We start from the raw sequence: 25685 nt of genomic DNA, 5'->3' as shown, positions 1-25685 counted from the left end.
GAATTATGGTAGAAAAGACTCTCTAGATGGGGCAAACAATTTGCCAGCATTTACACCGGAGTTACATTCAGGCCTTGGCAGACCCAGAAGAGTTAGTGGGGTGTCTGTCATCTAGTGAACAACAAACAGAGTGGGAGGATGGAGCAGACAGTGAATCTGCCATTTTTAATAGATTATTTTTTACTTCCTTCACCTCTATCAGGCTGACACTTTGCTACATATGAAATAGTGACAGAAACTTGGAAGAGATAGAAAATGTCCGATTTTTTTGTATAAAATGTTATGGTCCTAAAATCATGTTTCCCAAAGTAATCATTTTAAGGTCTATAGAGAAGTATATATCTGCTGTTGCTTACTCCACAACTATCTGCTATGGCAACTTAGTGGTAGTTGATATAGTGAATGAAATATTTTTATAGGTCCCTATCTTAACCCCCATATGTCCTACATTTCACAAATTCAAAAAAGTTCAGCCTGACACATTTAGAGAAAGACCACCGCTGCTAATATTCTCTGCCCTGGTCCGTCATATGAGGCAAGGTGGACCCAGGAAGGTAAAACAATCAATGACTCTGACAAAAAGAGAAATAACCCCCTGTGCATCAGGATCATTGTTTTATTTTTATGATTTTTCAAACAAGCTTATGCTTTAAGAGTTTGTTGCAGAGAAGGAAAACTTGATGCTGAACCGACCTATCAAACATGGTGCCTGCTTGGCTTTCATCTGCACACCCAAACAAGAGAGCACTTCTAAATAAGGCAACAGTCACATACCGGTGCATGGAGGCCATGACCACTGCCTACCCAAGGCTAATGGGCCATCTGTCTCGGTCTAAAGAACCCCATGAATTTGTCTTGGATTTTCTTAAGTTAATTGATCTCTTCCAACGTGTTTTAGCAATCTGCAGTGATTTATATCAGTGCTTTGTAGAGCACAACACATGTTGCCCCCCCCCCCCTTTGCCATTTGGAAAAGAAACCACTTGCCTGTTTTTTACTAACAGTAGTGGGATGCTATTCCAGAGCAGAGTAAAATGTTATTCATGGCCACACAAAAACTATTTAGTTCACGTTCCTGTGACCCCATGGGTGGACATTTTGTTGCTGAATGAGGGCCAGATTGAGTCTGCATTTAGTGGTAAGTCGATTTATGCATCCAAGCTGCTGTGTTGTGACAACTGTTAAAGGAATTTGTTTTTGAGGAAGCTCTCTTCCATAAACTCACATTTTGTTTTTGTAATTTATACTTCAGTTTCTTGCTACTGTAAACTCAATTCAAACTTCTATGCTAATATTAGAAATGGACTTGTTTATTAAATGGTTTGTGAATATTTGTACACTAAAACACATTAAGATAGAATCGGGGTGACGTGCATCCTATCGCCTCTTGGACACTCCACCATTTTATTTCTAGATCACTTTTTGGGCTTTCTGGTTCACAATAATTTGATGAATCATAAACTTCTCATTAGCTGAATTTGTCATCTGAATTCAAATTTACTTAGCTTACTTGGCCACCCTAATTCTTACTTTCATGTCTTATTTGCTTTCAGCTTCCTTTTACACCAGGCATTATTCTAGATTGTGTACCTTTCCCTTCAAATTTGCAAGTTTTGTGTTGAAATATTTACTGGTGAATTTGGAAGCTGAATTTTACTTCTTCAGGAAAAAATGCATGACTGGGTTCAGCGCTGTGTTTTCTAAGAGGCCACTCTTCTGACGGGCTTAGAGATCATGGGATTGTCTTTTGGACTTGACATTGCACAATATTGTCATATCGGATTACAAGGGTTTAGATTTAGTATTGCAAAACATCAGGTTGAACAAAAAAGTATAGTCAACAGCGGTAGAAGATCTTAGATGCTGATATTAATTCACGCTCTGTACACAAGAAGTTATGTCTTACCTTTCCTCTGCTGCAGATATTTGGCCATTAAAGCCTGAACGTTGGGCTTTTGGTCAATGCTTCTGTCCATTCTCTGAAAGGGTTTCAGCTGAACGGAAGAGGAGGGTATGCGGGCGGGCCGGTGGTGGTCTGTCAGGCTTTTTTCAATTTCAGCTGCCACTTGGTCCTCATAATTAGACCTTGCTGTCTGCTGCCCAGAAGAGCTCATGGAGAGCACAGCAAGTAACACGCAAACACAGATTCCTCTGTACATAGCTATGGGCAAGAAGAAACAATTGTTAGTGTTGTAACAAACAATTTTACACCTGCACATAACAATGGCTATTTTCCTAACTGAAGATCTCATCATGTGATAGTTGTTTTTCATAGTTTCAGAGATATGAGTACTCTACTCATTATTTACATTTATGAATGGTATATAGTAGTTAACTTTTACCCAAACTCACCCACCCAATATGTTTCTCTATCAACCCACCCTCATGAAGCAGAATCACATCAAACTGCCTCTTAAGACTTTCCATTAGCTCCCGATAGATACTAGGATTCAATTCATGTTAGTGTGTACTGTTCACCAAGCATCCTAGGTCAAAGGTTCGGCCTATCTGTAACAACCTACACATCAATTCTTACCCACTATAGAACCATGTTCCATGTCTGCTCAATGGATCAACCAATTATCCTTCAAGAGGTTTAAACAGAGTGGCAGATCTCTGGGTGTGTTAAAACTGAGATTCTGGAATACCATTCACCCCATGCCAAGAGGGCACCCCAATCACATGAAGTCCAAGAAGCTTGAAAACTGAATTCTTCAAACTTGCCTTCAGTTGAGGATCACTACAAACAAGGGTTGTGCTGAAGAGTATCAGACATGGTTCCTCACACAGACAGATTAGATGCTAACTTTTCTTCCATCAATTTATCTGCACTTTTTACCTGCTGGCACTCAAGGCAACAAAGAGCACTATACATAGCTTTTTTTAATACATAAATAATAATGGTTTCTTAATTGACCCTCAATGCACAATATCTGAGCAGAGATCATTTCCAAAAACAATATGGTGCCTGCTTTCTTACATTGTTACTAACCCTTTATCAACTCTGTTTTAGTGTCCATCAATATGTGACTTTTATGTTCATGCCTCGTGTATCATGCCACATGGCAGCTGGTGAAGTGCATGTCTTTGTTTTCTATGTTTGTGCAGTGGAATATCCACCACAGCCACTGGGGAATGGACTACACCCACCAATTTATTTCTCAAAGAAGGTCTGCATCGCAATACATAGTTAGGGTGAGAATGTGCTACGTTTCTAATGCCTCTAACACTCAGGAGTTTCAGTTTACCATAGCTACATTGACATGAAATATTAAAAGCGATTTAAGTTTCCTTAGAAGTAAACACCTACAACTGTATATTTGTGTTTACTTGCGTTTCCTACTGAGGTTCTCATTTGGAGGATCAAAGGGATACAGCAAGGTACAATTGACTGGTAGGAAAACTGTTACCGCTTTCCTGGGGAGACTTCACCGCTCCATTCCAAGTTGCACAGGAGCGAGAAATGTGTCCTCTCTATTTGCATTTTACCTGCAATAATGTATATGTGTGACATGCAACACAGGTAAAGTAGTCAGTGTGCACATGGACAGGCTTCATGCAGAGGGTACTCTGATTCTTCGTTGCTTTCATTTCACTAGCAGTGCTGATACATAATGGTAGCACTGGAGAAGAACAGGGATCTGTATTGCTGGTCTGAGAGTGAATGATGAGCAGCCTGCAAGGACTGAAGCGCACCAGGATCAGAAAGCACGGAGAAAAGTAGCCGTCCTCTTTTTTCATGAAAATACTTCTCTTCCTTGAATTACCCTTGGCCATACATAACATAAGGAGTCAATGCCAAGGTATCCTGATATTTTGGAAAGCAGGATCAGGGCGATTGTCCATAAATAATGCTTGGCCAGAGAAGGGTAAGAAACAAATTGAGAAACTTGCAAACACAGAGCATCATATTCTTTATCAGAAGATAACGTAGCATCACCCTCTCCCAGGCCAAGGAGGAGTTCAGGCCGTACCAGAGGGAAAATGCATTTTAAAAAGTAAAATGCTGCAGTTGAAGGCATATTTCAGCAGCAAAATTCTCGTTCAGAGCAATCAGAACATCTAAGGAACCTCTCCTGCACCAGTTCCAACAGTCTTAAAGTGCAGGCTTCCTCTTCTTGAGCTGGTAAAAGAGGGGATCATAAGGGAATGGAGAATAGGAGCAAAAATATCATTAATATACGTAATATGTGTAAATGTTGTATTCCTTATTGAGAAGGGAGGGGACAGAGATAAAGGAAGGCCTGCAGAAAATGCCATGTCCACAGAATAGAAGTGGTGAGACAACTGAAAGGAAATCTTATGCTAGCACTCACCTGCCATTACATGCAAATACATCTGCAGCCTATGTCATGTATTCTCTTGCATATTATTTTATGGCATTATTCAAAATACTGGAAGATCATTTGGCATCATTCTGAGCACTCTGTGTGAATATGAAAATAACTGCCCGAGTTCATGCCCGACCTAGTGCACGATGGAGTGAGAGCATCAGCATTGGTTGTTGAAGCATCAGTCACAGCCAAGCTTCATTAATCTTTTGGGGGGCAAAAACAGCTTAGAAGAATGTGGCTTCAATAATTCTGTTGCAAAGGGTGAATCTACTCTGTAATCAGAAGGAAGATAAAGTTCACAAAATCACAGGGTTCCTGAAACCTATGTTGTGGGGGTTAGGTGTGCTGCTGCTGATGTTACCAAAAAGCCTGTTTTATGTTTTTCAAGACTCAGGTTTGTCCAGAGATCTTAGGAGGTCCAGGCACGTTATAGGCCACTATCTTCTGGGACTACGATAAACAATTGTCTTTTTTCGAAATGCTGTGTCACTAGGGGTGAATGTACTCCTGCATGTGGCAAATTGGTGATTCTGCAATTCTTAAGGGAGGATTTGGCTGTAAAGTTAGTGGTTAAAACCATAAGCCTCTAGTGTGTATTGCTAAGCGTGTTTGAGGAACACTCGAGTGACAGTGGGTCTCTTAGAGGAAACACCTTATTTGCCAGATTTTAAGGGTATTATGAATGTGCCAATAACCAGGTACACTGATAAAGCCAACTAGGATCTCTCTCTAGTTCCAGCTACCCTTCAAGGTTACCATTTTGAGACTAGAATTCTTGAACATAAAAACTGTGTTTTCAATGCCAACAACATCAGTAACAATGCCAGGGAACAATTGTTCTTTGTTACAGTTGTTAAAGAGAAAAGACTGCCTTTATTAGCTGTGCACAGAGTGTTGTTGAGTTATTTTGGAAGAACTATAGGTTTTCAGGATTATTTTGGAAGAACTGAAGGTTTTCAGATGGCATTGGGTGTATTTCTAATTTCGACATGGCACATCATTAGAAGGTTTCTACAATTACCTTGGCGAGATAGATTAGCACCTCAATAATTTTAGCAGCATCGTCCGTATTATGGGAGCCACTCACAGTAAGGGACAAAGAAGTTTGAAAAGAAGAATCATGCTTCTCAGGATAAATGGTCATGCAAAGCTGCTGCCCAAGCTCCTCTTTATAAAATTGTTTGACATTATTGATAGATGGTGCCAAAAGTGACCTAACCACACTTTGCTATTGAGGGTTCTACAAGTGTCAGAAAGTAAATTTAGGTATTTCTATTTTCCACAAATTCACATTGTGCAGCAGCAGATTCTGGTTCTGTGAGCTGATATTTAATTGTTTTGCTATTTCTAAAACCTGTGTTGTCAAACAAGGGGCAAGAGGAGTAATAGCTAGATCAATTATCTGTAATCTTCATTACTCCTAGTCTGGCACTGCCCTGTCACAGGCCTTACAATTTACCCTCATTCCTGAACGAAAAATGGATTTGGATCTTGGGAGAATGGGAACGAACAGGAGAATGTGGGAAAATTGTGTTTTTAGGGTGTCTTCTAGAAGGGATGGACTTTGAAAACAGGGCTTCAGGTTACTCAAAAACAAGGTTCCTCTCAGAGAGATATGTACTCATTTTATAAGATGTTTTAACTACATTTGATACTGTGGACCAAACAATATTGTTTGACACCCTTTCCCTTTTCAGCTTTATTAGTCTAGCCAGGGAAATGGCCTCATTGTATCTGTCACACGGCTCTTTCTCTCATTCTTGGTGCATATCTTAGTCCTCACCTCTATCCATGGGTATCCACCAAAGTTCACTTCTGGGTCAGCTGATATGTTCACTCTGTGTCTCTTTGTAAGGTTCCAAGGCACTCTCACAAGTGATCTTACACCATCTTCTGATTATAACAAAATCGTCGTCTTGTCTTCAACTCCTCCATTTATCAATATTCTTCCTTTTTCTACATCTGCTACTTTAACTACACCCATTTCCGTTCCTCCCTGACATGCTTTCAGCCTCTCAATGTCAGGAAAGTTCACTGTGATACTTGATGCCCAATACAGCCACAGAAATTACTTATTGGTTCATGAATGTCAATAGGATCCTCACCTAAAGTTTAACAAGTACATCTTTAAGTCTCTAGTCATCGTGAGCAGACTAAATTAAGGTACCTTATACTAGTAGGACTCCCAAAATATGATTTTTTGCCTTGATAAGTTATCAACTTTGTCTACCAGGTTTTGCTCTCTCTCCCTTCAGGTCTCCTTTCACTAGATTAGGTGGGAAATGGCCAGCTGCTGTTTCAATTGTTTGTGCTGACTCGGATTCAGTGTAACAAAAAACAATGGTTCTTGTGGAAAAATTACTTGACTATGTAAATGATATAATGTACAATCAAAATAAATATGGGTCATGCGGATGTCTGAAGGAAAGGAGGCCAGGTACACTTGGATTAAGTTTTGACAGTTTATATTATTTTGTTAAGGTATAAATATATACAACAAAAATAGTGCATAGTGTCTGCAGTGGCCAGTTCAATGGGTTTGCCTTCTAGAGTGGCAAGTGTGGTCCTAGCTCCTTTTGGAGAGTGCCAAGGAAGGTTGATATAATCCAGCGCTAGATGCAAACAAAAATGTTTTTCTAAAGTACCTTTTTTGGGTGCGATTTAAGCGAATCTGTGCCATTGAGTTGGCGGAAATCTCACTTTTCTATTAAGTTGCAGTAGGTCACATGAGCTTTGGGAGATCCCTCTCCAATTTATTTAATCAGTTTTAGGCATTGTATACTTTGGGTCTGATTCACAAAGAGCCAACGTACAAATGGCAGTGACCCCGCCGTTGTGGAGGAGTCTCCGCACTTGGGGCGGATCTCTGCAATGAGAATCCTCATTGGGGGCATTCTGCCTGAGTGCGCAGACTCCCCCACGACTGCGGGGTCTCCACCAGGAGTGCGGTGGCCTTTTGTGAATCAGGCCCAATGAAAGGAAAGATGTGAGCGATTTAATTTTCGTGTAATAATAGCTGTGTTTTACTGTGCCTCCCTGACTGTTCCTGGAGTGCCCCTCCGAAAGCAGGTACATTGAACCTTGAAAGGAGGAGAGAAGCGTATGTGAAAAATAATTCAAATATATCCAGTATTGTCAGTTATCCATAGCAAACCCTATGAAAGAAAGCTGTGTCACTGGTCAAGCAACATGGCAAGCAGTGATTAGACCGCTTCTATGGGGCGTTCAAGGGCGTAAGTGAATAGAAGACGGCTATGTATTTGTTCCGGATGGCTGGAAAATTACAGAAATATTTGACAAATACTTTTGCAAAATATTCACAATTGAAACCATTGATATGTGTTCAATTGTGGCAGTACAAAAAAGAAAGCAGTGGACAAAAGAATAGTCCTCAATGTAATGTGACCCACAGTATTGTAGGAGCCGCCTTCGATAAAGGTATGTGTGGAAGTGGGCTCGCTTTCTACCCCAGTACTGGGCTCTGCAATGCCTCACTTGTGCTAGATCACATTTCATTTGTATATGCTGAAAATGTCTCTAAATGTATTTTTTTTTAAAACCATGAATTTCTCTGTCAAAGCATAATGTGGGTTACATTTTGGTCTACTGTCATAGTACTTTATATTTCAAGACGACTGCTCTGTGCTGTATTGTGGTAATATCCCTCAGCCGTTTCTATTTTGTGCAAAATGTTACCTTACACAAAACAAGTTATTATGTAACTAATGAAACAACTATTAAAACAAATTGCTAAACTCATACTTCAGGATGGAATAACAGCCTTCACTCAGTATGTTTTTCAAACATGACCAATGTAGGTTTGCCCACTACAGAGCACATATTTGATCAACCCACACAGCACAGACATGGCATTTACATGTTACCAGTGCTGATATCCACACCTTAAATATAAAGTAGAGAAGGTAGTTAAAACGGTGTCAGCATCCCCAGTACAGCGCAAGAAACGACCTCTCACAATATGCTGCACAATTCATCTTTAAAACTGTGTTTTTCACAAGAGCAACGGGCTAGAGCTGTGTTCAACAGAACGTTTTCATTTCTCTGTCTTCTTTGCATTAACACAGCTATTCAAATTTGGATTTTATCTTAATGGTTAGTTCCCTGCATCCGCTATTTGTGCCCCTATTCACAAACATGTATCAGTGGACCAGTGACTCTGGGGATGCCCGAGATAAAAGAGCAAACACTGTTGTACGTCTCATGATCTAAAGTGTGACCTGAGCCCCGATGGTACACCACATTGGTATCATGCTGTGTTCCTAAAGTTCTACAGTTGAGCACCAATCATTCTGAAGTATTTGCCATCTCAATTATCATTTTGCGCTAAATTGGAAGATAATACCAAGAGACATATTTTACTTTATAGTAATTCCACCTACTATAGGTTTTGAGCCCATGGAATGGTGCAAAGAAGCTTGTTAAAGTGCAATTTAGCTTAGTTTTTTTCTCACTTTGTTCCTACTTGCTATTAGCTGATGCTAAGGAAGTGCTAGAATTCCAAATAATGTTGAACATTGTTTGCACAGCTCCGAAAAAGTGCAAAGCACCAAAATTGGCCAAAAATCCGTTTCTGCAGAGCATTGAGATTTGCCCCGGACTCTAAATGAGCCCCCATGAAGGAAGCAATGAAATACCCAATTTACTTATCACTCATCTTCATTACTCTTAACTCAGGTCTTCCTCATAACAGTCTTTGCTATTGCTGTGGATTCCACCACTGGGAGAGGATAATCGGTTAAATATAATTCTGAAGCATCAGCCCTGGCCACCCATCATAGGTTCTGTAACAGGGTAAGGTATCTCATGAGCTCCCCAACCATTCTCAAGTCTCCACTAGGGCAAAGGCACAGATTAAGGGTGGGGAGGGTACAAGGACAGTGATATAAAGAACAGGTCTAGGAGTGATGAAGAATATTGGTACTTTTTCTCAATATTACATTCACATTCATTATTTCCCTTCTTTAAGTGGTTACTATTGTGGAGAATCCAGGAATAATTATTTCAGTTTAGATTAGGGAAATGAAGAAGACAATCTATTGGTGGAAATACTGAAACACCAGGAAGACCTTTAATTGTACTTGTATAATCTATGATATTCAAATAGAAACAAACTTGATTACACTAGTCAAATAAACTGAAACTCTTGTGTCTTCCTTCTTGAAACTACTATTGTGAGTGGAATTATAAACTGCATGATTTCCAAATTGTAGACCTGTAGATATCCGACAGAGAGATTCTTCAATCCCAGCCCAAGAAACAGTTACAACCCTCTGGAATGAGACTGAATAAATGTAAAGGTGACGGTGGATCAGCTAATGAAAACCTTAGAACCGTATCCACTCCTACCAGATGCAGAAGAAGTTAGAAATGTCACTGCCTACATGGTCTGGACCTCACAATGTTCACGAAAACTTCCATACTGATTCCCAGAAAATATTACTAACTTCCCTTGTCAAAAGCTTCTTAGTGCAAACATTATGATCAAATAATTTCCTAAGGCTGAATCTGGAAAGAAATGTACAGACATCTGGATGACTATCCAAGAACAACTCCCTGCAAAGGAGAGCATCTCATTCTTGCAGGAAAGCTATTTGGAATAGTAGTTACTAGAAATACAGTCTTACATGTCTTACATGGAGGAGACAAAGGTCTGATCATTGGACTTACTGTGGAGGAACTATGCAATCACCCTGAGCCAAGAGCCTCACTTTGTTGAATGCCCTGCTAATGTACTTGAAAGACACTGATAATCTCTGACTGCAAATTGAGGGTACTTATCAATTAACCAAGAGCTAGGACATCATGAAAGTCAGACATATAAAGAGGGAAGAAGCACCTAGTCTGTGCACCTCTTCTGGAAAACCACTCTGCAATTTATTTTGACAATTCCAAATTAATAAATACCCCTGATGTGAGATATATGTAGGCTTAGCAAACAGTTCTTCCCCAAGAACCCATTGGTGATGGTAAGTTAGTTAGAGTCTTAGATGGCCTCCCCTCTCTCTCAATAGGTTGATGTATGACAATGTTACGGCATTGTCCCTTGAGACCAGCACCCTGCTTTCCATGATCAGAGCATCGTTGGAGCTGAGTACGGAAACCTGGCTCGAGCCAGCAGCGGATGTGAAAGGACGTGGGAGGAAAAGCCAGGAGGTGCAAGCAAGGCCAGACATCTACATAGGAACAACCCAGGAAATTGGTCGCAAATTTCGGCCCCTCTCTAAGGCCCCGAGATAACAACCAACAACAGACCTGGATGGGGATATCAACATACCCCTTTGCCTGACAAGGACATTGCAAGCCTGTCATCCTCACATGAATCGACATTTATTGGAGACTTTCAAGTTCATTCTCCAATTCTAAACTGGAGCATAAAATTGCCTATTGATATCAGGACTTGGCAACAACTAGTTAAAACTCTTGACACCACTGCCAGGGAATTGGAATATCAATCAAACAAGTTTGACATCCAAATTTCATTGTTAGAGACGCTAGCCCAATTCACATCATCCATTGACTATTACTTTGAACACCTCAATGCCACAGTGAGCAGCTTACTTTTAAGCATCCATGATCCACCAGCCCACCATCCACCAACAGCCACTGTGTCAGGCATGCTAGAGTGCATCTGCTCAAGCTTGATGGACAAGCTACTTGCTTTACCCTCTATAGTGAGCGACCTACTCCAGGAAGTAAAAAGAATATGAAAAGCCCAGCCTTCACAGACAAACTCTCAAATCACTCTGACTTCAACAGCCCTGCCCTGCCCTGCCATGCAACTACCAATGCTGGCATCAGTGAAGCTCCCTAAAACAGCCCCGGCCCGAATAATGTTATGGAAGTCAGTGTGCAGATACATCCCGTTCCTACGAACCTTGAAATACTAGATAACAACTCGATACCCAATAAAGTAGATGCTGCTGTGCTACCTATTATTGGAAACAATTCCCCAATAAATATTGAGAATGCCACTCTCCGTGCATATAGCACCACCCCATCTCAACTGTCGAGGTGCAACAGAAAGCAACTCAGGAAACTGAATAAAAAACAGGATAAGATCATGAGAGATGCAAACCAGGCTTCCACGATCAAAAATATTTTTCAACCCACAACAAAAGAGATCTGTGTGGAACCCGAGTCAGCCACTCTCTCAAGTCCCAGATGTTTCGTCATCTCCTCAAAAACAACCAGAACGCAAATTCCCGTAAGGCTGGAGATCATAAATGCAGAGGCCATCAGCCTACAGCCACCTGCTGCACAAGAAGCACAATCTAAAACAGTTTCACTGCTAAGTGAGGCAGCTCCTTCGTCCCTTCTTAAAAAAGGCCATTCTCAAGCCCCAAGTGGGCATGACACCACCAGGAACTCAGGATTCTTACCTTCAAAAGAACTAAACTGTTCACAGTTAGCACCATCAAGGCTGTATTCCAATGCTGTGGTCACCTGAAACCGCTACTTGACCAATTGAGTTGCTGGAGACACTTCCATCCCTCAGTCAATAAATGGGACCTCCAATTAATAATTGCACAGGTCTCCGATGCCTTTGATCCACCCCGGTGCAACTTCAGTGCATAATAATATATCTCAAGACTCCGCCACTGGTAATGAGAATCTAGCACCCTGAGTACACCGCCCAAGGCAATAATGATATCTGGAATCTAGGAAACATTGTTAAACTCTTGGCCTCTCACCCAAACCTCTGTCATTTAAACTCTAATAACATAACGGATATACAGTTTATTCCCTCAAACATAATGCCCTACAAGGAAGCAACTGCAGTGACTTGGTCCACTCAATCTGCAGTCAAGACAATATGTGTAAATTGCTATCTTTTAGAAGTGTGGGGTGCATTAATAACACTTCCAACAAAGCCTGATACCCAACAGCTCTTACTCAGAAGGACACCATGCAAACCTGTTGTCAGCTCTCCGTTAACCTGAACAAAAGTCAAAGTCTCAATGGAGGTGATAAGGCTCAAAGAACATAATCTTTTCTCAGAAATGCAACCTCCCTCCTCCATCCAAAAGCTGTTACCAATGCACAAACATTCATCATTTCTACTCAAAGTCAGGCAGTGAGAAACTGAAAGTTCACTATTCCACCAGTGGGAAAATCTCAAGAGGATTGGGGATGGCTCGCTGCCATCGTGTCCAGACCCCACCAAACTGAGTTTTACACAAAGGACACAACAGCCCAACCCTTAGCCTGGGAACGAGGCCAAATTTATGTCTCTAATATCCTGGAAAGTGGCTGGCCTAGAAAATGACCTAAAGGACTCTGACGCCATGTCCTTTTTAACGTCTCATGATATTATATGTGTACTGGAATCGTGGCATGAGGTAGAAACCCCGCTTGAACGCTGTTATGAGCTTTTCTTTTCTGCCGCTATACAATCCACCAAGGGCCACAGAATGGGTGGCCTGTACATCTTTCTATCATCCCGTTGGCACTTCGTGAACTCTGAGCAGTTCACTGGATACCATGACTTTTTATGTGTGAAAGTAAAAAAATGTACGCCACAACTCCATAAAGCGAAACCTATTCTTACTAAATATGTACATTCATTGCACAGCCCCGGGGAAAATCAAAAGGCGAAGGAGCTACAGCATTTAATTTTAGACGTCAAGATCAATCACCCCAAAGCCTTCTGACCAGAGATTTTAAACCTAAATCTGCTTCCAAACCCTCTTCGCAGCCCCTCTGGTGATATAGCGACCTTTGGGTGGCTGATTCAATTGCAGGTAACAATTCCACAAAGAACAGACTCCATTGGACACACTCTGATAGCTCCCTTAGAAGGGATGTCCCAATGGGCAGTGAAAGGGTGCTTTCAACCATCTCATTTCACTCATTTCTCCCTGAAAAGATCAGCTATTTTAGATTACAAAATCTGCTCAACTTCACTCTTCAATGCGATTAAGACTTTCTCTATCACTGTGTGCGGCGAAAGCAATCATGTGCCACAGAGTCCACGTATAAAAAACTGCAGCAACAAGCACAGCATTTTACGGACAGTCGGTTCAAATTGGAAATGAACAAAATGGAACTCGGTAGTTGCAACAAATTACATTTCCTGGAAAACAACTTTACTTAACCAGAGCACACCTTTGAGGCATATTATTCAGGACTGGGAACTCTTTGCAAGCCTTCTCTTTTCCTTTGCCAGCAGTCACCAGTTCCGCCCAGCCTCAACGTCCTCCAGACCCGCTCCAGTGCAACCTTGGATTTCAAATTAGCTTAAAATGTTGAAAAGATCTCTGAACAAAATGATTAGATTGCTGAAAACTGGGTCCAGTACTGTCTGTCATGTGGAACTACACATCTTATGCCGTAACTACAGAAAACAATTCTGGCAAGTGGAACAGAGATTCGAGCAAGCACTGTAGATCTAGCTTTTTCTGGCCTGCAAATCTAACAAGCATTGGCATAGCCAATAGGGCTCGCCTTTAGGACCTTATAAGTGTTTAGCCATGCAACAGTTGCATAACTAAATACTTATAAGGTCCCAAAAGTGAGACCTATTGGCTATGCCAAGTGGCCGTGCGGCCGCGAAAGTGATCGCGATCAAACATCAAAGCGGCCGTGCGGCCGCGAAAGTGAAAGTAATCGCGGAAAAGCCGGCGCGCGGGCCCGCGCACATGCACTGTGGCTCTAGGCTGGCCTGGTAGCACTTTTTGGAGCCCTCTCAAAAAGTCTCGCCAGACCAGCGCATGCGCTGGGTCAGGCGAGACCTAAAAACTCAAAGTAGTTCTGGCTCATCAACAATCGCCTTATCAGGGATACGGAAATCATCAAATTTAACGGGAATAATGTCACCTCTGAAAATTGGACCACACACATCAGCACCCTTTATAAAACTATGCCAGAAAACCTCAACCTACAACTCAGCCACAGTAAGTCCAGTCTTTCATGTGAAAAGTCAGAGGCAACAGAAGCGCAAATCAATCAAAATAAGTCAACCATCATCAGCAAAAGAATATTAACTTTGATACAGAAAAGCTGAGCCGATGGGGCCCCTGGTCCTAACAATATCCCTGCCTCAGTATATAAGTAAGATGCTGAGTTCTGGTCCCTGCTGCTGGAAAACTTGTTTATAACCTGCCTCATCACTGATTCTATCCCCTCATCCTGGCATGGATCCATACTGCACCTGATTTACAAAAAGGACCAGTGGCAAGACCTCACAGCTATCGTTTCATTGCCCTCGTGGATGTTGAAGCCAAATATTTTGCCTCCCTACTACTGGAAGAGCTGGAAGTATAGGCAAGTTTGAAAAGCTTGATTTCTTTCAACCAAACCAGTTTTAGGCCTATGTTGGGCACCACAGACAACCTCGTTGCCATGCAGATGCCAGTGGCAAAGCAGATTTGGAAAAAGTAGCTTCTTTATTATTGCTTTGTAGAATATACCAAGGCATTCGATCATGTCATCCACCAGCTTCTCTGGTCCCCGATCAAAGCCTGGGACATCCCTGAAGCATTACTTTGCTGCATCCAATTACTTTACTCGGACACTTGAGCCAGAGTAAAACTGGGAAATAATGCAGCAGTCTCCGAAAAGATCAAAATCGAACAAGACATCAAGCAAGGGTGCGTTTTAGCCCAGGCCCTCTTAATTTACTTATGTGCGACCAGGCACCTGCGTTGGATTCTGCAATCAGCGATGCACTAAAACTGGTGAACCACCCTATTACCTCATTGATCTATGCTGATACTGTTTTAAGACAAACGGTAAGGGGACTTTAAAGGCGGATCTATATCTTACACAAACATAGCTCCTCAAATGCAATGATGGAAAATTCGAAAAAACTAAAATCGTGATATTTGGATGTAAAAGGAGGAGAACCGGTGCCTGGCACTTACGTAACAACTGCCTGGTTACATCAAATAAAGCAAAATACTTGGAATGCTGGCTGGATGACAGCTAAATTCACTAAAGCCAAAGCTCGCCTCACTACAATTAGCGATTCAACCATACTCAAATGGACAAAACAGTCCACTCTTGAACCTCTGTTGAAGTTAGTTAAGGACAAATTTCCCCCCCCCCCCTCTGGGGTACGGGTTAGAAGCGTTCCCTGGGAAACTGGGTGCCTTTTTCAATACAGAGCTCTGTCTTCAGATCATTGCTGAAGCTCCCTTACCACACTTCACCAGCCCAGCTCAGGCTAGAGATGATGCTGAGCAATCAAGTCTTAGCGCAGAATGCCAGTTTCCTGAAATATATGCACTCAGCACATGCCGCAGGAGAAGGCTCACTGAAGAACTTAAATGGTGGGAAGGGGTCATCTGCACATAACTCGGTCTCTCAAAATCCGTGGAAAATCGCTCTCTCCGAAACCTTAGAGTTCAAAGGTGCAGCAGCTCCTTGGAACCAAAAACACCCATCAGCGGCTCGAAATAGCTTTAAACAAAGTTATTCATAAGGAATCCCTTATACTTGATCCTCGGGCCCTTTTGAAAAGAAAACATGTGGACTTTGTTATTAGGGGATATGCCAAAAGAGGAGTGCAAATCTACATCATCGATTCATTCTCATTGTATTACAAAGTAAAATTCTGTCTTCCTCATATGAGCGGTTTCTCCTCATTAAATCTTCTCTCTTCATGGGCGAATTGTCCCATGAACATGTGCGCCTCTGTGGCTTGACTCAGGAATCACTTTCCCACATGCTCTGTATGTGTCCTATGCTAATCCACGGCAATTGAAGGCTTCTTTGTCACTTTCTGATCAAATGAGGGACATGGACAATACAGGCTGCAGTCAATTTTCTCCCGAACGACGCTCACCCACAAGTAATAGCCAGCCTGATAAACTTTGTAGACAGAATACAGAAATTGCTGAGGATCTCTGCACCACCTAGGGCCTTAGGGGTAATTTCTGGGTGTGTGCCCAAAGTTTGAATCTATGCACTTATGTCCATTGAGCGAGCATGCTCTAAATTATAAAGGAGGTCAGGGCCTTCTATGTACTATCTCAGGGGCATATCAACAAGGCCCGGAGTTAAAATTATCGCTGCTTTAGCGTCCGTTTTCGGATGGAAAGCAGCGATAATTTTAACGCCCTATTAGCAAGGACACGCTAATGCGTGAATCCAGGCTTCTTGGCCCATTTCCTTTGCGCCTCTCCTCGCATCGCTAATGATGCGAGGTAGGCGTGCCCGTCTGAAATACTGCGAAAATCATCACCAACACAGCTTCTCCGTATTTACAAGGGTATCGCTAGCCTGACTAGCGACTTAAAAATTTGCGCTAACCAGGTTTTTCGCCAGTTTCTTACACCTGCTTTTTTTCCTACTATGCCATATCTATCATGGGAGGTGGATTATTATCTTGAGTCCACATCTCCCTATTTACAATATTTTTCCCTAACGCTGTTCCCTATCACTGGAATTCCAGTGATATTGTTGCTTATCACCGCTATTGGCCGGATTTCTATCGCCTCGGCGATGTGCCTTGTTAATTGTGCACTGACCGGGCGATAGAATCCGACGATAGACGGCGTTAGGATTTGTCACGCTAAAAGCGGTCAACGATAAATATCGCTGCCGCTTGTTGATATGCCCCTCAATTCTCACTCTCTTTAGAACACTTCCCCAATCTCTTGCTCACTTGCTAATGGGGAAATAGTATGTCCAGGCTGGTAGTCAAAATCCGTTAATATCCAGCAAGTGTAACCCTTGTCTCATACCATTGCTCACCGACACCCCCACTGAATGTTTGCCAATCCGGGTCTTTTAGTTTATCACTGCCACTGCTCCCAGTCTCACTAGTTTTACTTTTTTTTTAGCACTTTGCAGCACATTGCACTTTTTGACTTAGCACTCCAAGCACAAATTCTGGCTTCAGTCTACTTTCTCTTTCCTGATGTATTAATAGCAATAAAATGCTACTATATCCGGTTTTAGCAGCCTTAAATTAATAACTGTAGCCTAAAAACCTCTGCGTTTAACTCAAGTTGTTTACCACTTCCACACATTCCATGTGATCTTTGCTTCCCCTGTCTTTCAAGGACCTCTTCTTTTATCTTGATGTAGATAAATGAACCCCCCAGCCCTGTAGTCTTGTGTTTTGTATCATCAGCAAGTGCATGAAGCACTTTACGAGCTGCCAATTTTTAGATTCGTTTTCTTGTTACGGCCAATCCATCCTTACCCAAGTGCTTTCATAGTGAAGAAAAGTCAGTATTCTGCGCTCTAGAGGCTCGAGATGAACAGGAGCTGTCCTAGAAGCACCATTAGTAGATTGGCCAACTCTCCTGTATCGAAGGGTATTTATAGTGATGAAATATCCTCATGTTTAGTTCTGGAAGCATCAGACTAATTACAGCTACTCTAGAACCACTGCGAGTAGATTGGTCAATTTTCTGTGTTCCTCTTCTTTTGCCATAACTTGTCAGGATATGCAATGTGCATATTCAGTAAGACTTTGCTTTGTTTCTTGGTATCCGTCCTAATTCTGCTGCTAAATCTCAGGACCTCTGACAAATTCCTGTTTACAATAAGAAGCTACGCATCACAGTGCCTTAATCTTCTATGAATTGATTGTGTTTTCATGATGATATTGCTTTTTATGTACTGCAACCATTTTTCTACATTGTTATTTCTTGCTGCCGCCTCTTTAATGGACTTTATTGTCTAAATTAAGTATTTTAAAATCAAATCCATGATCAGATGAAAGACGTACCTATAGCCTTGAAGACCCTCTGGCAGTTTCTTCCAAATTGAAAAACAAGTCATGTCTTCACATGACCTGAGTAACATGTGCTTTCGCCCTTAGACATCCCTGCACCGAGAGCAATGCCCCAACCTAAGGTCCCTGGTGTGTGACATGATCTCTTGCAGCAGGTTTCTTAGTGCCAGTCCCAAGCTGAGGTTCTCAGGGCTGAGCCACCATTGGAGCGTGTTCAATTGATCTTAGATACTGGAAATGAGAAATCTGTGACTCTTGTGATCTCAGGGGCCAGAAGGCATTGAAATATGACATACAACAGAATTGGTAACGGTCACAGAACTTATAAGCACATATTTTTTTAAAAAACACACAAAAAAAACAAGGACTCATACAACGGAGAACAAAGAGGTGTATTTAAACAGTCAAAAAGGAACAAGGCAAATATCGAATTGAGTAAACACCTACTAGAGTCAGTTCCAAAGTGCATGTGAAAAGAACACGCGACTTCGTTTGGCTATGTTAGGGAAAGGTGGAAATGTGAGGGGGAGCTTGTGAGGCTGATGTAAGCAAAGGAAAACACAGAAAGATGGTCAGAACTGTTGAATCAATACTTGCGTTCGGTGAAAAAGCAATAACGAAGGACCACAGATGATTATCCTGGTTGCTTACAAGTAATCTTTATTATTTCAAGTCTAAGTCTTCTTCATCACAGTTATTACTCCACGGGAGTGACTCTCACCTTGCAGACAAGTGTGACGTCCACTTTCCCCTTCATGGAGCCATTCTCCCCTGTAATTTGCCTGAGTTAATTTCTCTCTCTTTAAAAAAGCCTCAGGCACAACCACATGGTATAATTATTCTCTGTACTAGCTCCAAAGTTATAATATGCTCGGTAGGGAGGCCAGCATGGACCACCGACGGGGAAGCAAAGGACTGAGCTGACAAAGACTTGGACAGGGACTAATGAAGATTACTGGTAATCAATCAGGTCATTAACACATTGTCTGTTGTCTCCATCACAGTACTAAGTCTATGAGGATATATCAGACAGATGACAACAGTGTGTGCAAGACTAAATATGCTGGGCACAGACATAACTGCTCTATTTTACTTGAAACAGCTATTACAATATTTACAGGGAAATAATGCTCATGCTCTCTGTGCTGCAAGTGGTTGACTACGCCCCGTCCAACACAAATGTATTATGCTGGATAAATATGTAGGGAGATGTCCATATGGGTGCATTACAAATGTCTTAAAGGGATGTTCCAGGATTTAGGCCGTCAGGAAGCCATGCCTCGAGTTGACCAGTGCCTACATAGAACTTGATAAACATACTCAAACAACTCATATGCTTGTGGGGTTGCTAAATACAAGCAGAAGTGCAATAGATGTAATTTTGCCGCTCACTAAATGGGACATGCGGTAAATGAGAAAGATAGATTCTGAAACTCAAAAGGACATAGTAAAATCTCCATTAACTGTCACCCTGTTATTTGCAATTTCCGTCCTACGGAAGCCGTGGACTGTAAACGAAGTCAGAGGCATAATATCTACTTTCAAAAGAAACTTGGAAACCGCCTAGAGATGAAACCCAGCACAGTCTGCGAAACTGTCCTGTTAGTGGACACCTTGAGGTTAGGCTCACGGAATATTAGGGTACCCAGTACTCAGATCCTATGGATGAATGTTTTAGGAAACCAGAGAGCAACCTATGATGTCGGAGCAACCTTCTCCAGTTGCAGATGTAGATTAGATGGGATACCTCTAAATATGTTAAAGTGATTCTGAAGCTGTTGAGAAACCAATTACAAAGGAGTTTAAGACTTGCAACAAACATGGAATCACATGACTGACTGGAAGAAAATGGATCTACAGGACACCAACCCTAAAAATAGTGGTAAAAATGTTAAAGCTATCATTTCAGATTAAAGCCTACATCAATGCATGTTTTAAGAGGAGAGCATCAGGTGAAGCACAGAGACATATTAGAGTTGAGCTGAAAAAATCCACCATCCCTTGCAACATTCATTTTATAAATTTTTTCTTCATATATTTGAATCACCTAAAGGTGCTTTTCCACCAGACATGGTCAGCCCTGAAATGGCTTCCTAATTGTGCTTTAATAGTAATTTATATAGCAGCTTGAAGCAGTTGTAGTAACCACTTAATCGGCTATTTTGAAATGTTTTCCTAGACAGTTACATCTTTGAGAGGTCTTCCTTTTGGCATCATTTAGAGCCACAAAATGAACTTTCCACGCAGCTCCCAGTGTTGCTAACACTACAACTGATTGTGCTAGTTGTGGAGACTGACCACTGTTTGTGTGAGAGAATATAGATGCTGGTTTAAGGTAGAATTTTCTGTAAAGAAAAAAAACTTTTCCTCTTGATGATTCACTCTAGCTGGTTTAGCGCACCCATCTTCTCCTGAAGAACCTACACCTATGGAATCCATATTGGGATCCATATAGGCCTCCCATGGAGTCAATCTACTGTTTCATTCTAAAAAAATAGCCTTTTTGCAGGCTGATTCTTTCATCTCATTTGAACCAGGAGAACGAGAGATATTGTTAGAGATTCAGAAGATCAAAGATCCTTCACCAAAAAACACCTTCCTCTGACACATCCACAGTCATCAGTGAACCCCAAAGCAGAAGACCTACTTGGATGTTTCCATCGAGAAAGTGCAGCTTTGTTAAAGCAGGTGCACCAAGGAGAATCTTGAATCACCACCTCAGCCTGGTTAGAACCGGCGGTCCAAAGTTCAGGGAGGCCAAAGCTGTGAATGTTGTCCCAAGTGGCCCAAAAAATCTCAGCAATTTGCAACTCCTGAAGGCACTGTTATTGCAGAATGCAGCAGTGATAGTATCTATCAACAGACAAGGCCTGGAAGCACCCTTGAGTAACTTATTATGACAGTTCAGACTTTCTTTTGGGTGTTAAAATTGAAGATGATAGAGAATAAAGAAAAAGCAAGGTATAACTGACAAAGGGGATTGTGGAAGGGGAGAACGGTAGGAGTGGTAAAAAAAAGGGGAGGTGAGAAGGAGAGAACGAATTTAATGCTCATGGCAAAATAATAACAGGTAAAAATGCCAGACTGGAAGTGGGAGAGTAGAAACTGAACATGAGAATAGGAGAAGGTGTGAAATGAAAAAAATTAAACCTTACAGGGGAGGGAATGAAAGGAGACAAAAAGCTATGCACTATAACGATAAAACAAGACAGGAGTGGGACAGAGTAGAAAAAGCATGTCTGAAGTATGAGTAGGAATTATTGCCTAACTATCGAAGGATCCTGGTCCTGATGAAAGTCAGGGACCCGGGCCAATAACCAGCAGAAACATGTTGACCTGTTGATGCTTGAGAAATTATGCTCCTAGGCATCGCAATTTTCATTTTAATCATCTATGAGGTACTCTTCAATTAAAGAAGTTCCTTTGAGAAATTCCTGAAGATTTTTACTCCAATATTTGGGATCCAGATACCATCACCACCTTTAATAAAAGTACTCCCTATGTCATTGGGAGCCCTTTCATAATTTTAATAATTTGTTTACAAATGAGGGAGCCTTATGATGAATCATAACAGCTAGGTTGGTGAGTGAGGGCTTACCTAACATTTGGAAATATTTCTACAAAACTTTTGGACCACACACCCTCAACAGATGAGGGGGTTCATATACCCCGGATAATCTCCTTGGGCAACACTCATTAGTGGGTCAGGATTGCTTTTGTTTGATAAGCATAGTGACTGGAAGGCTGCAATCCAAGATGGTCCACAGTCTTTCGTTCCTCTCCACCCGCTTACTGGGGGGTTTCGTTTATGGCTGCAAGTTGTATTAAAACATGCAAATTCAGGTGTGACACCCTAACTATGGGCAGGAGCACTGTGTTTGGAAGTTGTGGCACCTTGATTACATAGGCACTTAATTCTATGTCATTAACACACTCTAATCACGTTATCTCTTTTTCTTACTACATTTTTAATAAATTTATATATAGAAATGTTGGTGAAAGCATGAACTAAAGTAAGCTTTTCCACCCAGAATGTAAAATAGAATGCTAAACCTTGAGTCGTTAGATAATTTAACGCTGGACAGTTTACAATGCCCCAGATTTGCCCTATAATCTTAATTTAACATCGGATTATGCAAATTGAACATTATTCAGAGCATGGCACTTAAATATATAAAATAGCTAGCAATTCCCCGCACCAGCATAATGTTTCTTTTAAATCAGATTAAATTAGAAAATCTCCCAGTGGGTCATCTAGTACAACATTTTTATTTTACAGCAATTTATTTCTTAACAACAATGCTACATCAGATAAACTGTTCTATTTTAGCTACCATGTTGCAGCTTTTTAAGAAAATTTATTTAAGTGCATATGCATTCCTTAAAAAAGAGTGAAAGCAATTTACATTAACAAAAATGTTAGATATTAGGGACGATTAATCTGACAGTTTGTCTCTAGTTGGTCAAGGCGCTACATTATTGAAAACAAAGCATTAGTTAAACACTTTTTAACAATTTTCCTCTGCCAAAATGTTTATGTTTTGATGCACCGTAACACTGTTGAGCTAAATTGCAAGACTCGGGAGAATCAAGAATAGGTACAAGGTGGGTGCATATGCTATGTCTATACAATTGACTGCATCACTGAGGTTACAACACTTAGGCCCTGATAACGAGAATCCGGCCCTTGCGTAAGCCATTGTTTGTGCAGGGGTTAGAATTATGCGTTGGGTGGTATATACTGCATCGGGTAATCACTGGGCACATTACATATCTCACCCTTCATTACATTTCAGCAGTTCAAACGTGACGGAATTTAACATGGGAAAATTGTATAGTATTTACCATATGCGGATTTTGGTGCGATGGGTTAATTTAGAAAAAAAAGGTTAGTACTCAGTGAAAGAAAAATAGGGAATATCAAATTTAAGTGATGCTCCTAATTTGACCACTGAAAGTGCTTGCTGCAGTGGAAGATGAGCTTGGACTGGGTGTCGTGGGCAACACATTCTCTTCCTTAGCTATAGCTTGGTGATCCATGGAAGCAGTAGCAATGAACACGGGTGATGCTTTAAAGTTACAAACTCAAATATTAGATAGCAAACGTAAATTGATTTTGTCATCTTGTGCAAAACATCAAATATTAAAAGCCAAGTGAATGTAAGAAGGAATTACAGAAGCAACATCCTTTGATAAAAATTGATTGAGCAAATTTTGAACCAACATGGAATCATCAACTTATTGAAGCAGCACTTAACAGATTTGTTCTTAAAGCGACTTATAACACATCTTTGGCAAATGAAAAGCCGAAAAGTCTATCTACTTAGAGGAACAAAGAGTAAAAATACCATAGTCTCTCTAAGAAACTGTACAAGGATCCTCTCAAGCAGATAAATAATAAAGACCATGATCTAATATTCCAATCAGATCATGTTAGGGAAAATCCTGTAGAGCGAAAGTCATACATTTCTGTTGAAATGATAACCCAGTCCACAGTAATATCCAAACAAGTGATGCTCTAAGCGAAGCAAGGATTAGAGAAGGTTTAATATCTAGGTGTGTTGAGCAATAAAGAAAATGTACAGAAGAAAGGAAATAAGTAGAATTTATGGATCTGTCAGAAACTGCTTGGGAGGGTGTACAGATTTTTAGAAGATAAGAAAAGCTAGGATGGAAGGAAGTCAGAGGCCAAGAACGTACTTGAAGACAAAACAAAAAAGTGGATCTGAAGAGGGAGATAAATAGTCAGCAAAAGGACTATGTAGAACGGGGAAAAGACAGGCGAGTAATGAAGTCTGAGGATCAGACCGACAGCATTCAGACTGATTGAGGAGCAGATAAAGAGTAAAAAATTGAGACTAAAGGGAGACAGGCATGTTGAAGTGTGATTTGAAAAGATAGGGAAGAATTATTTGTGCTTGGGAAATGAGTAGGTTACCAATCAGGCAAATGTTAAAGGAATGGATAGAAAAAAGTGTGGTTCCAAAAGAGATGGTAGTAAGGATGATGCCCAGTGTAGGGGCAGCAAGGTCTACTAAAGTATCATAGAGAGGGGATTGATTGTCTGTGTTTAACCAGACCCTTCATCTGAGGCAAGACGAACAGCAGTTCATTTACACATACCTCGGTGCAGACTGTGATCGGTATATCCACCGGGAATTACTTTTTGTTAAAAGGTAACCATTGAAAATTACTTAATTTTAAAACTCTCATTATTTGCAGATAATGTATTACAGTCCGGAGATCCCTCCTTTTCTACACCTTGTCAACAGAGCACTAACTCTGGTCGGCACAAAAAGTCCCTGGAAACCCCCTTTCCCTAAAAAAGTAATGATGCACTTGGAAAATTCCAATTAAATTGCATATTGTCTCCACAGTGTTTGATTGGTGTAAGCCTGTCTTCACTTCAGATTTGCAAATCCTTATCTGTGGAAAATAAATGAAAAATCATATTTTCTCACATCCTTTAACTTGTTAACAGATGTTCCGTCTTGTGTTAGGGGCTAGGGCACTATGGCCATCTGTGCGGTCTCTGGGCACTGCTGGGGTTTGACACTACATCACTACTGCCAACCTGCACCTGGCCCTTAGAGCCATAAAATGTGGCTCCAGTCAAGCGGCTGTGCTGAGTGTGTTTATGTCACACTCTGCTTTAGCCAACGCGCCCCTGATTGAGCCCGCATAAGGGTCCCACTCCCTGCTCAGAATGGCTGCGAGCACATTTAGTGATTATTAGTTTGCTTTTGATCTAATTATAAGCAAATCAGAATCTGGAATAAAAGTTTTTTTTTTAAATCTAACCTTGTGTATGTAGTTTCTAATTTTAAAAAAATACGAGTGGGTGGGTGGATGGATGGACGGGTGGGTGGATGGGTGGATGGATGGACGGGTGGGTGGATGGGTGGATGGATGGATGGATATTGGACATATTTAAGCATATGTACGTGTTTGGCTTTTGTTTGTGTGTGTGCATGTGTACCTTTGTGTGAGTTTACGTGTGTGAATGCGTGTGTGCCTGCGTGTCTGTAAGGGAGAGTGTGAAGGTGCTTGTGTAAATGTTAATGTGCCTGCGGCTGTGTGTGCTCTAGCGCACGTGTGTGGGTGTATCTTAGTTATGTGTGTGGGTATGTGGCACGGACAGTCCTAATCTCGCACTAGGTAGGCGAGAAACATTACACTAACAACCCCAAATGACCCATTGCGCGTGACCCTGGCGCGAGCTGCCAAAGGACACACAAACTATCTGCATTTTTCTGCTGCTTTGCCTCCTGTAAGATCGCCAGCTGTAAATGTGCACTTCTTGGCGTGGCAGACTGTTTGCCAAATGAAATGAACTCATTAAAATTGCTGTAACCCCTGTATTTAAAGGTCGGAAACAGTAATTATGATGTTGCTTAAACCCGTTGAGGTCGCATTGGCTTTTCCTTAATGAGCCCCGAGAGTCGCGTCCAAAGTGGCCTCCGCTGACTTCCCTTCATCCATTTTTAATAGGACATTTGGTATCAGAGGTGTCTAATGAGTGCAGCTCGATGCCCCATTCATTAAAGGCTAGTGACGGAGGGTCACGCGCCCGCCCCCGAGAGCTGATACTGGGAATGTTCACTTTGTATTTCTAGGTATTTAAAGAAAGCTTCACCTCCCTG

The 25685-nt window shown here is 41.4% G+C and overlaps 1 protein-coding gene across 3 annotated transcripts in view; it reads right to left on the bottom strand.

Annotated features, from left to right (window-relative positions):
* The window catches only part of CCK (cholecystokinin), a 102638-nt gene that overhangs the window by 35105 nt on the left and 41848 nt on the right, over positions 1–25685 (bottom strand). For all 3 annotated transcript variants that reach the window (XM_085630090.1, XM_085630091.1, XM_085630089.1), the window contains exon 2: positions 1907–2161. In XM_085630090.1, coding sequence (XP_085486216.1) covers positions 1907–2159 — 253 coding nt within the window. In that variant the 5' untranslated portion in view covers positions 2160–2161. The remainder of the gene's footprint in view (positions 1–1906; positions 2162–25685) is intronic.

This window comes from Triturus cristatus, chromosome 10 (genome assembly GCF_964204655.1).
Source record: "Triturus cristatus chromosome 10, aTriCri1.1, whole genome shotgun sequence".
NCBI lineage: Eukaryota > Metazoa > Chordata > Amphibia > Caudata > Salamandridae > Triturus > Triturus cristatus.
The sequence above is the reverse complement of the archived record's forward strand: the minus strand, read 5'-3'. Positions and strand labels throughout refer to the sequence as shown.